Consider the following 16,232-nt stretch of genomic DNA (forward strand, 5'->3'; position numbering starts at 1 on the left):
ACCGTCTCCTTGCCATGCTCCACCGTCATGTTCAGAGTGCGCCCACTGAGTGCACACACACACATACACACACACCACACACTCACACACACACACACACGCACGCACGCATGCACACACACACGCACGCACGCATGCACACACACACACACACGCATACACACACACACACACACACACACAAGCAGAACGTGTTTTCTTGCTACCAAAAACGCCCTCCCTTTCCTCGACTCGGTATCACTTCATCGTTTTCTCTCCAACACTTACTCTTCTCCTCTTGTAAGTGTAATCTACTGCAATCATGTTTTCGTCAACTTTCCTATCAGCCTTTGTGACTGACGGTGTTGAAAGAGGATTGCAAGCGAGGCATAAGGTAGGACCTCCTGACCTTGCGCCCGACGCAGTTTTCCACCATCCTGAAACTGCTGTGTCTGCATTCCTAAAAGAAGGAATTGCAAGGAAGGGCAAGTATGGTCAAGTGACCATTAAGCTGCCTGTGAAGCTATCGGAAGTGATTGAATCAGTTGTATGCGTCTCACCATTGTTGAGGTGTGCGGCAGCTTCAGAACCGGTGACCAAGATAACCACAAACGTCTTCCCCACGACGTTGAGCACTCCCAACGAGAACAGCAAGAAGTGCGGATGCGATATATATGTCAAGACCACAGCCCTTGCTACCGGCGGAGGAGTTTCAACTCAACTCCGCACAAGAGAACGTGATCTTCATTTCAACTGTCTCGTGGTGGCGGGAAACACGAACGTACAAATGTACCCTGGGAGTCTGTCTCGTGAGTGCACTGGAAAGAACTGGTGCGATGAAGAGAGCCATTCTCTTGCCTTTCTCCCAATTCTCCCAACGAGAATGACAAGAAGCGTGGATGCGATATACGTGCCAGAGCAGACCAAGGCTCTGCTCTGGCATGCCGCACGGTCCGCAAAGGGGAGGGCTATGTTAGGATAGGAATACATGCTCTTGTCTTGCTCTATCATCTTGCTCAGTTTTATTCACTTGCTGAGCTCGACTCCAGGCCAAGCTGCCAATGTGTCTTTCGTACAGAACAACGTTGACTCCTTCGGCAGGAACGTCCGACAGCCTTACCTGACGGCTTTGGTCACCAGCCTCGAGTCTCGTTACCCCCAGATGCCTTTGCTTGATGCTCTGCGAGCATTCTCGCCAGCCACCATCTCCGATCTGGATGAAGATGACGTAGGGGCCCATGGCAACGAGGAGCTCGACAGAATCGTAGCTGTCCTCGATCAAGAGCATGTTCTTGAGCCGGTCCTGGAGGATGGCCAGGCAGAGATTGTCCAGCCAATCATTGGCAGTGAAGTTGTCATCGAGGAGTGGAGGCGCCTGAAGTCCTGCATCAGAACAGTTCCCTGCCTGCAGGCCTGTGCAACCATACAGGACATTGTGTCCGTTCTGTGCCAACGACAGAATGAGCTTCGACACCACGACACGCCCAACATTCGCCTGATCCTGCAGTGGGCCCTCGCCATCCCTATCACCACCGCCGGCAGTGAGAGAGATTTCAGTCGAATGAAGCTGATCAAGAGTGCCTTGCGAAGTAGCCTGAAGGATTCCACTCTGAATTGGCTGATGGCTGTTTCCCTTGATGGTCCACCGATTGCCACGTTTCCATTCATGGAGTCTCTACAGCTGTGGCATGGCAAGCTGCGGCGAAGTCTCCCGAAAGGCAGCATGTCACGCCCAGCCAGGGCAATCGTCCCTCAGCAGCAGGACGCGGCAGCTATTCCTGATGCGCAGGCAGTTGCTGTGGATGATGGTGGTGGTGGTGGCGATGATGACGAAGTCGACGACGATGACAGCGCTGGCCATGACGGCATTAGCATCAGCGATGACGACGACAGCGGTGACGGCGTCGACGACGACAGTGGCGACGACGACGATGTGCATGCAGCACAGGCAGAGAAGCGTGGTCACGAGAGTGACTCTGAAGATGAGAGAGAGGGCCAGCTACGCCTACCGACATCTCATCCTGGTGCCCAGCAACGCATGAAACAAGTGTGCTTGACGGACATGTTCAGGAGGAAGTAAATGTGATACATGTGCAATAGGCCGCTTAGCTTCTAGCTCAGCTACTGTCTCACTCTCATTATGTTACTACATAACGTTGGAATACGTTTTCTTCACCGTAATGTGTTGCATTTATCACTTTAATCTCAGTCACTGATGACCCATTTTGCACCAATGTTTACTGCCTTTCTTTGTTGTGCAAGTCAGATGACCAATGTACACTGCAGGCATGGCGTTGGTGAACACATGATCCATGCTTATGTAGCTGTTTGCTTCCTTTTTCATATTTTGTTAATTTACATTTGAATCACATTGTCACAACTGCCTGATGAATGTCCATAATTGGACGAAGCGAAAGGAGATGCAAGCTGCAATGAAAGATTTGCAGTGGTGTGTGTGTGTGTCTGTGTGGATATGTTACCGATGGCGGGGGTCTGGGGGCGCAGCCCCCAGAACGATGCATTTTCACTAGAACGTTGGCCGGCTGGCATAAAATCCTGGCTAGACCTCTGAGGTGTGTCCCGGAGAAAGTTCAATAACGTTGTTACTTGTTAATGAGAGAGAGAGAGAGAGTCTCCTGATCACTTGGTCACCTAGTACACATATGACATGGACATGACTTGTAACACCGGCCGCACCTTCGTGCTGTAGTTATGTTCCCACACACTAGGTTGACCTTAGAAATACCAGCAGACCTTTTGAGGCACTTCACTTTCCACCGCCTTTCACATAACAGCTGTTGTCTACGAATCCGTTGCACTCCTTTATCTCATCTGTACAAACTTTACTTTACTTTACTTTACATACAGCCAAATGCCATTCTCAACAGTTGTCTTCCTGGTATTCTTGCACGCTCGTTGCCTACAGCTCCTTCTGTTGCACACAACTAAATGCCATTCCTTTTGCCGGAATGTTACAGCTGTTCGCCTTTCCCATTCTTCTGCCCACACATGTACCTAGTTTTGACCTTTCTTCCTACTTCTCTCCGCTCTGACACGCGGTGCTCTGCTGATTAAATCTGTTGTGAGCGTCTCACCATTGTTGAGTCTGTCCAGTGAGTGCACTGGAAAGAACCGGTGCGACGAAGACAGCGATGCGGGAAGGTGATGATGAGTGCGTCGACATACCGGAGGAGGAATTAAACAAAATCGTGGACAGCTTCGGGGAGAAGTGGAACACGGCATGAGCAACCGCCGAGGATGAAGATGTTACTTCACACACACACAAGGCAAGTAGAAAACCTTTAGACATGCCTACATGCACTTGCCTTGTATGTTCGAAGTATGAGTGCGCATATTATTAGGCACTTCAGTCACGTGACACGACCTGTCAAAAAGTGCTAACGCTGAATCGCGTACATGCGTGGCACCACGGAAAGGGGCATGCATAGATCGATCTGTAGCTGCACGGAAGCTGCGCAGGGCCTTCTCGTGTGGCGCAGCGTGTAGCTGAGGCCCTCAGCTTTCGTTTGAGCCCACATACGTCATGATGCGGCAATTTTTTGAACTCACGTACAGTTCGAGTAAAATCGGCAAGGATTTTTCGGGCATTTCACTTGATTGCACGCATTTGCCATGTAGCTCATCGTCTTCAGCGCCGTATTTCCTTTCGGAATCAGTTGTCCTCGTTTGTCCAACACTTTGCGCATTGCTGCGCAAGAAGAAATAATGCGAGGTGTTATTGAAAGCGAGCCGCGACAGGCGTCCTCCCGGCAGTAGTCCTTGTTCGTCGGAGCCCATGCGCATGGCTGCGCAAGAAGAAATATTGCCAGGTGTTATATTGGAGTCGCATCGGAGCAGTCGTCCTCTCCTGCAGGCGACGAGTAGGACAGTATATACTTCAGCGACTGGACCAAGAGAGCTGACATCAAAACGGCCTGCTTGGAACAAATCGTCAGCTGATCAGCAGGTGGCTTCCAGCGACCAAGAAAAGCATTGACGGTGATATTATACCAAGAATCCAGCACACACTCTATGCACAAAATCTCTCATGCTGGAGTTGCTGAAGTTTCAGTAGTCCCAAACATTTGCAAACGATGTTCTACATGTAATAGTTTGTCATTTCTTTCCGTCAAATACGCGGTAAAATTCTAGTTTGCTCAGTCTTCGGCTCATTGTTCCTCCGTATTCGTCACCACGTCAGTACTGTACATGTAGCAACAATGTGTTCTGGCACTGAATTATTGTAGTTACTTTATCTTACCTCGAAGTCTCATCTTATGCTTTTCCAAAGGCTTCTCTGCACTGTTTTCATGCTGTTGCGATGGAGTTGCTATGGAGTTGCCATGGTGACCACACCCGATATCTTCGTCTGAGCTGCCGGACGGATGAAAAATGCGAAGTTTTTCCAAACCATGCTGTTTCTGCATTCATCTGGTTATTTTGACCTGCTTCCAGCGAGCCTGGTATTTTGCCACTATAGACACTGAAGCAAGTCCTACCAATTTCTGATATGCTGCTGGTGCCGTCGAAATACTGAAATTGCCGTTATTCAATTCTCCGACTTTGGATGGCTATATCTCTGTGCCAAGTTATTCTTTTTGCTTCAAATTTTCTGTGGAGTCTTCCTAAACCTATCTGAATCGGATACAAGAAAGAAATACGAGTATTTCTGGTTTTGAAAAAACCGCCTGAAGTGCCTAATATTATTTTATTCATAGCATCTATCCTATTAATTTTGTATCACCGTTGATTTGATCATCGGAGTATAAGCCGCACCCCCTCTTTTTGGGTGAATTTTGAGTGTTCAAAATGCGGCTTATACTCCGGAGCATACAGTGTTTAGGAAAGCAGTAGTGATTTCATTAGTCTAGGGAAGCTCCTGACCTGTGTTGGCATGGCAATATTGCACCCCCCCCCCCCCCCCCATTATAGACACGGTCACGACCAAGCTAGATAAAGGTGACTGGTGAAACCCTGCTGATACACAGAAATTCGAACATGGTCTAACTCTTACGGTAAGGTCACCCAGTACGTACTCGTACTCTGATTAGCAATAGGACATACAGTTGCCAAGTATAGACATTGTCCGGGGATCGTGCGCTGTGCTCGATATTGAATTACAGCCGTGGCCAGAGAGATCCGAGCCGCAAGTCAAAAGTAGCCCCATGCTTCCATCTTAGTTACGTGATGCGAGGTCCAAAAACCCATCCGAGGGCCGTGTGGGGCCCATGACATGAGCCCTGACCCTACTTTCTGCATATGCACCGGATTTCTTTGGCCACGACTGCTTGTTTGGCTAATGAAGTACATTGGATCCTGGGAACGTTTTCCTGTTCCCCATGGAGGTATGTTTTAGCAGAGTTCCACATTAACCTTCCTTAGCACCTGGACGCACAGAATGCCCTCCTTCCCCAGACTGAGCATGCACAGGATCAACTCAACTCACCTGTAGCGATACTTTGACCCGAAACGCAGCAGACCATTCAGTTTGGGCGGCTGGGATGGCTGACGCTGCCTGAGAACATAGCAACCATAGAAAACCACAAATTTCGTCGGTCAATAATTTCGTCCAACTCCAAAGAAAGGGAGTTCGTCCGGTTGTAAATTTCGTCCATGATCATAAGAGTGTATTGAAAAGCTGGACAAATCGACATTAGTCCGGCATTAATTTGGTCCAAAAGTCCCTTGGACGAAAAAGACGAAATTAAATTCCAGACAAATAGTTCTGCTTGTACAGTATTGGTGATGCAAGCCAGCCAATAGAACATCTTGCGCATGCAATGCGGTACTACAGTTGAACATCGATTATCCGCACATCGACTATCCGACCATTCGATTATCCGTAACAGTTTTTTTGGGTGCACGTGCCGTAGAGTACGCACTGTGCATGTAGTGAGCCATTCAAAAAATACGAAAATTTTGAAAAGTAAAAAGGTCGTACATGTACATGTACATGTTTCTTATCCAGAACATTTGCCTTATCTGAACACCGCCTGACAGTTGTCTGCCCAGAGGTGGTCGGATAATCGATGTTCAACTGTATAGTGCAACCTGTCTAGGGTTATTGCTCAAGGTACTTTACAGACGTTGTCCCCGTGTACAGGTGGTCGCCATATCCAGGGTCATTTGACTGGCAATGCATTCTTTGGTCCTAGTTGTAGTGGTTTTCTGCGGCAGGAGGTTGCCTTATCAGAGCGGTCGTCTTCACAGGTTCTACTGTACAACGTACAACTTTAAGTGTATAAAAATGTAGGTGTCTGGCACCTGCCAGGTTTCAGGTGTAATGTAGAATTAGGTGACCGGCATGCCCTTCACATACAGTGCATACTCCAGTACCACTCGGGTGTGATCTAAATGTAGGTGGCTGGTTTCTCGACCGAAATTACCGAAGTTGAAGCTACACCAAAAAATCACGTGTTATAGTATACTCTGGCAACATAGCCAGTCTTGTTGAGCTCACCTAAAGAAGGTGTGGTGCGCAACACACGTCTTCCACAGTGCCTTGCACGACCGATAGTCCGGCAGAATGAATCCGACCACCGGTGGCTGTTCCGTCGGCACTTCACCTGATTGCGATGGGTGACCCTGCGAGAAGAATGATACGATCACATTGCCAATTATAATGATTCTACCAATCCAACATTACCGGATCACAGTTCACTGTAATGAAAGACCGCATCACAGTGGACACGATCCAAGTCACTGTAATGAAACAACACTGGTGCTGAAGCCAGCTTCAAGCTGAAGACGGAAATTGAGGAAAGGCGGCCGGGAAGGTAAAATGCTGGGTTATAAAATCATACTTCCAAGTACCTTACTCCACATATGGAGTACAGCATGATGTATATTGATATCACCCATCAGCAAAGGTTGTATACAACATAAGTTTAGTGAGTGCGGGCACATTACCTGAGAACCTCGGATGTACAAGAAGAACTTGTGCTTCTTGAAGCCAATCTTGCGCATCATCGCCCTGTACAGAGCATTCAACATAGCCAGAAAACACACACTGTCATACAAATGTAGTCAAACTTGCGGAAAACCGCCATCGATGACGCAAGAGAAAAAATATCGGTGAATTGCCGACATTCACCAGAAGGAAAGTATGTAGTCGAATGGTCACTAGATCCGAAGATTGTGTCGGCATTTACAGACATCTATCCTGTTAATTTTATCACCGTCAATTTGATCATCGGAGTATAAGCCGCACGCCACTCTTTAGGGTTTTGAGTGTTCAAAGTGCAGCTTATGCTCCGGAAATACGGTATATCTCAGCTGATGTGTAGTAGTAGTAACCGTAGTTAACACGCACGTAATACTCTCTCAGTTCCTGTCAGCCTGCGTTTACTGCACATGGCACTCCACGTTTACCTGCAGCACTGTCGTACTACACACTGCACTCCACATCTACTCGTAGCACTGTCACTGAGCTGCCCACGCTGCTGCGCCCGTGCACAGTTCGCACCACCACCACGTGGAAGCATGCCGCCTCTAGCTCTCTTGTCAGCTGCACACATCAGCACATCTGATCCAATGTGCGCATGCACTCATGTTTGTTGTTCTTCTGCTGTTAAACACTCTCATTTGCTGTTTGATCAAAGACTACCTCTCTAACAAATTTCTTGTGGTTTTCTATACTTCCAACGTTTCCATTCCATACTATGGCCTCCCCTGCATTCAGTGCATTCTCCGTGCGGGACCTGCGTGCCAAACTTGTGGAAAGGGGACCAAGCCCCGCCGGCAGGCAAGAGGAGCTGCTTTCCTGGTTGATGGAGTCCTAGATCCCACGAGTCCCCTGAGACCCGTATCGAGGCTGCTCAATAAACTGTCGAGGACAGGGAAATCCGCGAACCTACTATGCCTGTCCCTTCCGTGTCTGCGGCAATCGTGGTTGCCCTCAAACCATTCGCAGACAGGCTGGACCGCCTGGAAAAAACAAAAAAACAACAGGTACGTCCACTTTTACCTTCGCCCAGTATCTCCTGCATGACGGGCAAGTAAAAATTTGGACAAGTGTATCTCAGAGCGTGATCGATAAAGTCGTCACACATCAATTTGTGGAGACTTGCAGTAACTGTTACCGGCGACCTCAACAGACGTGCCAAGCCCCCACGCTCTGGTGTTGGGCGAGGAGGCATCCGGTAAATTCACGCTGTCCTCGGCCCAGCCTCGGATGTCCCAACGCATTTCGGACATCAAAAATTGCCCTTGAAGCATGGACCATATTTGTAGCCATTTATCTAGATGTGCATCCGGGCAGAGCACCACAACTGTTGACGTATCAGTACCATATTCTGAACGCCAGCAAGAAATTCACGTTTTCAGCAGTTGTGGAGTACGACCGTGCCTTCCGCCACAGCATCGCGTCCCAGCCGTCACGTCGATGGGACACAACACCACAGACACTGTACACTACTGCGCTCGATGCCCGTGCCGTGCGGCCCTTTCGGCCATGCTCCGTGGCGGCCCCTGGTGCCGCACGCTCGTAAACCGAGCAGTGTCGACTCTTCAACCGGAGCATGTGTCGCCGAAACCCCTGTCCTTACATTCACCAATGCAGCACCTGCAACGTCTCCGGACACAGCGCACGAGATTGTCGCACAGCGCAACCAACCAGCAGGCATTCCGTTACACCAACAGTCGCCCTGGATGCACGTTTACTTGGATCGGCTTGAGTCGGCTCTGGTCTGGCACCCTGACCGCGTATTCGTTAACTCACTTATGCATGACATGCGTCATGGTGCTGTGATCGGTCACTCTGGTGATCGCTCTCATTTTGTTGCTCCCAATTTAGTCTCTGCATTTCAGAACTCCCCAAGCCATCTCTAATTACGTGTCTAATGAATGCATCGAAGGTTGTATAGCTGGTACGTCCACTCACTTTCCTGATCCAGACCTGCGCTGCTCTGGTGTGGGTGTTGTCCCCAAGAAGTCGGGGAAACTCGAGTAGCAGTAACCTCGTTAGCGGCCTACTTCCATATCTGCCCTAGCATGTGCAAGTGCGGTATAAGCCTAACCTTACTAGCGGCCTCCTCCACGTTCGTCCAACTATGTAGTGGCCTGGGTGTAAGCCTAACCCCTTTCTCCCAGCGTGAGTTCTAGTCTAGCCCCAAGCCTTGTCTTGAACGTAATGTGTGTGCAGTGGGATGTTAACAGTTGTAAAACCTGAGGTAGTTATACATGAAGTTGACTGTAGATGACTAATGTGAATAAATTCATCTTGCATGCATTTACGATTTTAACAGTTACAAACTCATGTGCGCACCCTCGCATGCACACAGATCGAGCTTGAAGGCACATGATTCATGCATCCCCCTTTGTCTTGCTGTACATTGTCACTTTTCTTGTCCTCTTTTCCTGAGTAAAAGCATTGCTGTGTTTGTTAGAACTTTTCCAGTATGCACAGACCCCACTGCACTCGTAGCCATCCATTATACCCACACTGCATCCTCTCAACACTCTCCATGTTTACCAGTGATTTTTTAAATTCCCCTTCATACATATGCCCCGCAGCGCCAGGCAGGCAAGTAGGTAGGTACCAAGCACTCACCAGTGGAATGAGTTGATCTTGTTTTTGTTCTGGAACACTGCAACACCGCTGTGCGTCACGCCTAACATCAACTCTTCACCTTCCGCATCCTGTGCAAGACAACAAAGCAACATAAAAAAAACACGTCTACATTGTATAGAATATCACACCAGTCAAACCACACACACAGCAACTTTCCAAGCAGATAACGCAACATTAGCCCAGCCGCAGGCCTATCAGTAACATTGAGAGTTGCTGCAGCTTCATTTGAATAGAGAGACAGCTAGAGTTGGCCACCTTATCTCCTACCCCCCCCCCGCCCTCCGCCCCCCCCCCCCCCACACACACACATACAAACACAGATTCTGCAAGTATCTCCAGTTCATTTCAGTCACTCAACGTATTGGAAAAATCTTCATCAGTAGGTTACTAAAATGGTGGCACTGATTGAAAAGAGTGCCGGTACATTCCTGAGAAAGCCAACCTAAATCCCTATAAAATAACAGTTAAAAAGGAGGACAAAATGTTACGAGTTATGACTAACTGTTAGGGGTGAAAGTTGGCACTGAGATCGCGAGTTCGAGTACTCTGATTTTCTCCGATCGAATATTCGAGTATTCGAGTATTTTTCATCTCCTAAAAATTGCACACCAAGGGCTTTAAAATAACATGATACAACCCTGATTGAACCGAGTAGCAGTCATTTTTCTCGGGTATATTGGTTGGTGGGTCATTTGGGCTCTCTCTACTCGTGAACAAATGTTCACCACACAGCCTGCACATCACCATCTGCCGACTGCTGCCCTGAAACTGCAGATTTCTGTACTAAATGCATGTACCATGTATGAACGAGTACTCTGATTTATTCCGAGTACGATTATTTTTGAAAAAACCGAGCGAGTACTCGAGTACTCGGTATAATTGTTTCACCCCTACAGTAACTGTCCACCAACGTAACTAGATCTTGTACAGTACTCCTTGTCAGTTTTGTGCCATTTTGTCGCACTTGCTGACTGTATAAGATCTGGTTACGTTGGTGGACAGTTAGTCGTAACTCGTAACATTTTGTCCTCCTTTTTCACCATAATTTAATTGGCTCAACATCCGAGTTTAAAAATAACAGTAGCATATCAATTGAAAAGACAATCAGGGCATTCTTGCATAAGAATGCCGTCCCAAACACCTAAAGGTATGGTCATCACCTAGTAGTAGTGACCTAAAGGTATGGCCATCACCTAGTAGTAGTGACCTAAAGGTATGGCCATCACCTAGTAGTAGTGGTGTGCCTACCTGAGCGAAGTGCAGATCAACGCCGTAAAGCTCAAGACGCTGCGACCTCTCCAAGAAATGGAATTCACAATCCGCTGGTAGCATGCCACTGATGCCGTTATGGACACAAGTAGAAAAAGAATAACGGGACACACACACAACGAGCCACATTAAATTTTTGAAGGAGTATAGCACAGTCAACCTTGCGAATAACAAACATCGATCGTGCATGAGAAGTATCATTACAGTCAGACCTCGCTTAACCGCACACATCCGTTTTCCACAAAAAAATATCCGGATAGGCGAGGGAACCGGATAACCGAACACCGGTTTTCGTCGGATGCATCACGTAGGCTGTACATCGGTAACCAGCTATTTTCCTCCGGATGGCGAGGGATCCGGATAAAAGAGGACCGGATAAGCAAGGTCTGAGTGTATTAGTGAAATGTTGTTATTCATGACGTTGAAAGTATGCAGTCAAGGAAACGGTCACTAGGTCTTAAGATTGTGGCGTTACTCGCCAGTTGTTGCTACGCCGACGCCTTTATTCACGAAGGCCAAATTCTTCAAATGGAATATCCAAACTTCCCTCAGAGAGAAGGAAGTGGTGCAGGCAACCTATGGGATTTCAAAACAAACACAGACTGAGAGCCCTGTCACAGGTAAACGGGAAGAGAAATCACGCAACAAATTGTATGTGCCCAAACCCAGTGTCATAATGAGCAAGAGCTCAAGTTTTGATACAGTGTACACACACACACACATACACACACACACATACACACACACATAACACACATAACACGCGCGCACGCACGCACGCACACATGCATTTAGCACAGCATGACACGAGACATGGGATTGCCACACTCACGTTAACGTCTTGTGGTGCATTTCAATCTGCTCTTCCAGCTCTTCCGTCTGTCAACAGGAAAACAAAGCAAGTAAAAGTGGACTCAGATAGGTTTCACTGCAAACTTCAACTCCACCCCCCCCCCCCCCCCCCCCCCCCCCCCCGCCCCCTCCCCATCCGGACACCCAGATGTGGGCACTTCCATCTACCGAGCATCTGTCTGACCCTCTCGAGTCATAAAAAGGGCTTTTCAACATAAACGGAAGCAAAAAAAGACTGCCATAAAAACTTAAAAGTGTTCACTTGCATGCAATCAGTATGACTTGTATTGTGCGAGTTGAGGGCATCCTCCAGTGCCAATACGCCCAGAAAAGGGAGTCGTTTCTACAGTACCCTTCTCTTTCTTCTTGTCAGGTGACTTCACACTTTAGTTAGCAATGCTGCACTGCATTAGGACGTGGAACGTGTGAGAGCATTTACTGATGTTGCCACTACAGACATATCGTATCAAAGAAAACCAAAAAAAAAACAAAAAAACAGAGAGCACGCACCTGATTGCGAACGAAGCGATAGATGGACACGTAACCTGGTGTGTGGTCCTTTGAATCGTAATCACCCACTTCGGCTGCATGCAGAAACAAACACAGGAAAGCAACACAGGCAGTGAAAAGCAGAAAGCACAATGACTGTGTGAAACCTAGGATTTCGTTGTAAAACCTGGGATTTCGTTGTAAAACCTGGGATTTCGTTGTAAAACCTGGGATTTCGTTGCAAAACCTGGGAGGGGGTTGTGAAACCTGGCACAGTGGCCACTGCTCGGACCGGACAACGTACCGTGGATGCCGGTAGTCACTCAAACCATGTTGCCTCAGAACATTCAGTACTGTTCTGTGGTGAAGAAATATCAGTGGTCATCCAGACAAGGTTGCATTCCTACCAATGATTGGTTGTGCAAGCTATCAACGTATGTATCAACATACCTTGTAGTGCGTATGCCGAGAGGATTGCTGCAGTACTGAAGTTAACTGGTAACCTGTTGTAGTAATCACAAGAATAGAAATAGACATTGATGAACAAGAAAAGAGGGAGAAAGGGGAGAGAGAGAGAGAGAGAGAGAGAGAGAGAGAGAGAGAGAGAGAGAGAGAGAGAGAGAGAGAGAGAGAGAGAGAGAGAGAGAGAGAGAGAGAGAGAGAGAGAGAGAGAGACAGAGAGAGACAGAGAGAGACAGAGAGAGAGACAGAGAGAAAGAGAGAGATCATGAGAGAAAGAGAGACAGAGAGAGAAAGGAAAGAGGATGGGCGTTACACATACTGTGTGTCCTTGTGATGCGTGTGCATGCATTCAAGTCTGTGAGAGTGAGAGGGGCTGTTCGGAATGGGGGGGGGGGGGGGGGGTAAAGAAGAACAAGGGCTAACAATCTGGTGGATAGTACACACACTACTCACCTGTTTCTAAGAATGTCTTGTTTGACTTGCAAAAAGAAGAGAAACCTGAGCACGAACACAACATATTCGAGAATCAACATGAGCTCACGTGGATTTGGCTGTGAGGAAAAGGCACCCCTAAAATCACACATAAAGGTACCCCTGAAACTGCCCCTAAGACCACCCCAATGGTTGGGCATGTACTAGCAGTACCCGGCCAATACCATTGCTGTTGGTTGTTAGACATTGCAATAGTCCGAAGGTGAGGCTGGAGTGGTTGATGTACGAAGATTTGCTACACCGGTATTTCCACGCACATAGATACAATGTACAAATAGGTTCCCTTTAGCCAGCGGAGAGGTCTCAACACAATATTGTGGAGCACTATTATACACACAAAGGCACAAAGGAGGTTTTCAGAGTATGTCGTGACAAACGCGTACACATGATTTGCACCATACGCATGATAGATACAGGGTTGTACGCAGGCCTGCTTTGGGTTCAACTCTCTTGGTGGTCGCTTTGCACTGTTTGCCAGGGCAACCTATTGAACATGGCACGTGATGTGAAGTTTGGCCATCGCAGCAATGCGTAGAGGTTGCGTAGGCAGTTGAACATTCTTGGGGTCATGTACTCTTCATATCACGGAGCGTCATTTGCCTCGAGAATCTGCTGTAGCCACTGGGGGGGGGGGGGGGGGGGGGGGATTCCCTACATAGCTATTCTGCGCAATACCTTGTCAGCTCCTCTTGAAGGTTGCTGGGATCGGCGATGTAGAACTTCACTCGGAAGAAGAACTCCATTTCTTTGCGCCCTGCAAGACAGCACCGCCAGCAGGAAACAAACAAGACACATACGGGTGATGCGGCCAAACATTCTCATTACACCTTACAATGATCGACTGTTACCTATCTTGTGTTTCAAGTGAACAACTTCACTTGCAACACATGTTGACTAACTTTCGGCATCGAGAAAGCATACGAACTCAGCCGTTTTAAACACACACATACACACGGCACACACACACACACACACACACACACACACACACACGGGAAAACCTTTCCAGTGGAAACACTGCACTGGAAATTGTTTTGCGGCAGAACCACGCGAGCATAGCATGCGCCAATAAACCAAGGACATTTTCCTAACGTGTAGCCTTTCACACTCATCTCAATGGGCCCCAAGAGAAAATTCAACAATCGGTAAATTTTCTTCTTTTTTTCATTTCCCTTTCTCAGTTCTTGTTAAAGGGGAAGTATACCCTAAAATCAAATTTTCACCAGTTGTAGTCTTCTGGGTGCTGAGTCGAATGGTCTTGGTCCGAGGAAGCTGCGACGCTCTCTTCCTACTTGAATCCCAATCGAACTCGCGCACTTCCACCGAAACTGGGTGACTGCGCCCTACTAAATGGGGATTTGTATGCAAAATGTCACTAAAAGCGCCATTTCGTTCTTATTAAAGCACGGATCACCGCGATTGGCCCATATGTTGTAGTCTTTTGGACGCTGAGTCGACTGGTTTTGGTCCGAAAAGGCAGCGATGCAGCGTTCCTCCTTTATTCCCAATCGAACATGGTTGAACAAGCGGTCACGTGCTCCTGGGTGCCCAAATCACCTGGTCACCGCGCCAGCAGGCGACAACTTTCACACCAAGGTTCAACTCGGGTTCAACTCGAGTGACAGGACTGCACCCAAAAAAGGTCAAACAGGCTAGTAAGTTGTACCCTGCAGGCACGGTGACCAGCTGACTGGTGTACGCAGGAGCACGTGACCGCTTGTTCAACCATGTTCGATTGGGAATAAAGGAGGAACGCTGCATCGCAGCCTTTTCGGACCAAAACCAGTCGACTCAGCGTCCAAAAGACTACAACATATGGGCCAATCGCGGTCATCCGTGCTTTTATAAGAACGAAATGGCGCTTTTAGTGACATTTTGCATACAAATCCCCATCTAGCAGGGCGCAGTCACCCAGTTTCGGTGGAAGTGCGCGAGTTCGATTGGAATTCAAGTAGGAAGGGAGCGTCGCAGCTTCCTCGGACCAAGACCATTCGACTCAGCACCCAGAAGACTACAACTGGTGAAAATTTGATTTTAGGGTATACTTCCCCTTTAACCCCTTCCAATGCCAAGGACGAGACAACTCGTCCTACAGACCCCCACGCGAGTGGCCAAGGACGAGATATCTCGTCCTCGTGGTGTGCACTACTATATCTCAACGGCCATGCACTGCGATCTAGCTAGATCAATAATTGTGGCTCTTCGAGGGGAAACTAGGGGTTTCTCCTTACTGAATAAGACCTCACTCGCCGTGTTTGAGCAAGTATGTTCACGGGAGCATGCATTCAGAGCACGCAAAAATCATTATTTCGATTCCGAAACAATTAGATTGACGGAACGTACTTTAGGCCTCTCTAGCTGTCACTCAGACATGGCGAGACGACGCATGAGGCGCTCCAGTCCATCATGGACTCGGACAGTGATGACTGGAGCTGCGATAGTGAAGGCGATGTCTCGGATGCGGACATAGCCGTCCGCGATCGTGACGGAACAAATTTCGCGGATGAGTCCGCCGTGGTCGATGTCGTACCTACTGCCGTGGTCACCTTGGACGGCCCTGAGGACTGTGGATATGTCGATGTCGAGCAGGGCGCAGCAGCAGCACAAGCTACGCCAGCACAGGACGCAGACGCGAACGCTGCTCATAAGGAAATATTTGTTGATGCACAACCTTGTGTACAAGGACCAGACAAGTCTCCTGCAGCACGTGACGATGCAGCTTGGACGGAAAGGAATGACAAACTTACTATTCCTGAATTCTCTGCACGGCCTGGAATCACAGTGCATTCACCAGATGATGCCACACCATACTGGCTTTTGAACCTTTACTTTGTACTGGAATTCTGGCAGTTGCTCGCCAACAAAACGAACCGGCATGCGGCATAGTGCATAGCTCGTTCCACGGCCGGGCCTTTTTCCAGGCTGCATTCCTGGTGCCAGTGACAGTGGCATGTATTGCCCTGTACTTACTGAGTGGTCTGGTGTACAAGCCCTAAGTGGACCTATATTGGAGCTCTGACGCTACTACATCTAGCCTGACACTGAAAGGGTACAACCAGCATGGCACAACCTGTTGCCGTGCTGGCCTTAGCTCCGGCCGCTGCTGCCCCAGCACCTG

General features: G+C 48.3%; 1 protein-coding gene across 4 annotated transcripts in view; it reads right to left on the reverse strand.

Moving 5' to 3' along the window:
• The window catches only part of LOC135825697 (tyrosine-protein phosphatase non-receptor type 4-like), a 36,517-nt gene that overhangs the window by 9,972 nt on the left and 10,313 nt on the right, over positions 1 to 16,232 (reverse strand). For all 4 annotated transcript variants that reach the window (XM_065338314.1, XM_065338316.1, XM_065338315.1 and 1 more), the window contains exons 5-15: positions 13,790 to 13,868; positions 13,076 to 13,120; positions 12,611 to 12,663; positions 12,182 to 12,255; positions 11,652 to 11,698; positions 10,799 to 10,886; positions 9,530 to 9,618; positions 6,889 to 6,952; positions 6,440 to 6,564; positions 5,426 to 5,494; positions 1 to 45 (exon numbers count right to left, since the gene is read on the reverse strand). The exon at positions 1 to 45 is cut by the window's left edge and continues 62 nt beyond it. In XM_065338314.1, coding sequence (XP_065194386.1) covers positions 1 to 45; positions 5,426 to 5,494; positions 6,440 to 6,564; positions 6,889 to 6,952; positions 9,530 to 9,618; positions 10,799 to 10,886; positions 11,652 to 11,698; positions 12,182 to 12,255; positions 12,611 to 12,663; positions 13,076 to 13,120; positions 13,790 to 13,868 — 778 coding nt within the window. The remainder of the gene's footprint in view (positions 46 to 5,425; positions 5,495 to 6,439; positions 6,565 to 6,888; positions 6,953 to 9,529; positions 9,619 to 10,798; positions 10,887 to 11,651; positions 11,699 to 12,181; positions 12,256 to 12,610; positions 12,664 to 13,075; positions 13,121 to 13,789; positions 13,869 to 16,232) is intronic.

The sequence above is a fragment of the Sycon ciliatum genome, chromosome 10 (genome assembly GCF_964019385.1).
Source record: "Sycon ciliatum chromosome 10, ocSycCili1.1, whole genome shotgun sequence".
Classification (NCBI taxonomy): Eukaryota; Metazoa; Porifera; class Calcarea; order Leucosolenida; family Sycettidae; genus Sycon; species Sycon ciliatum.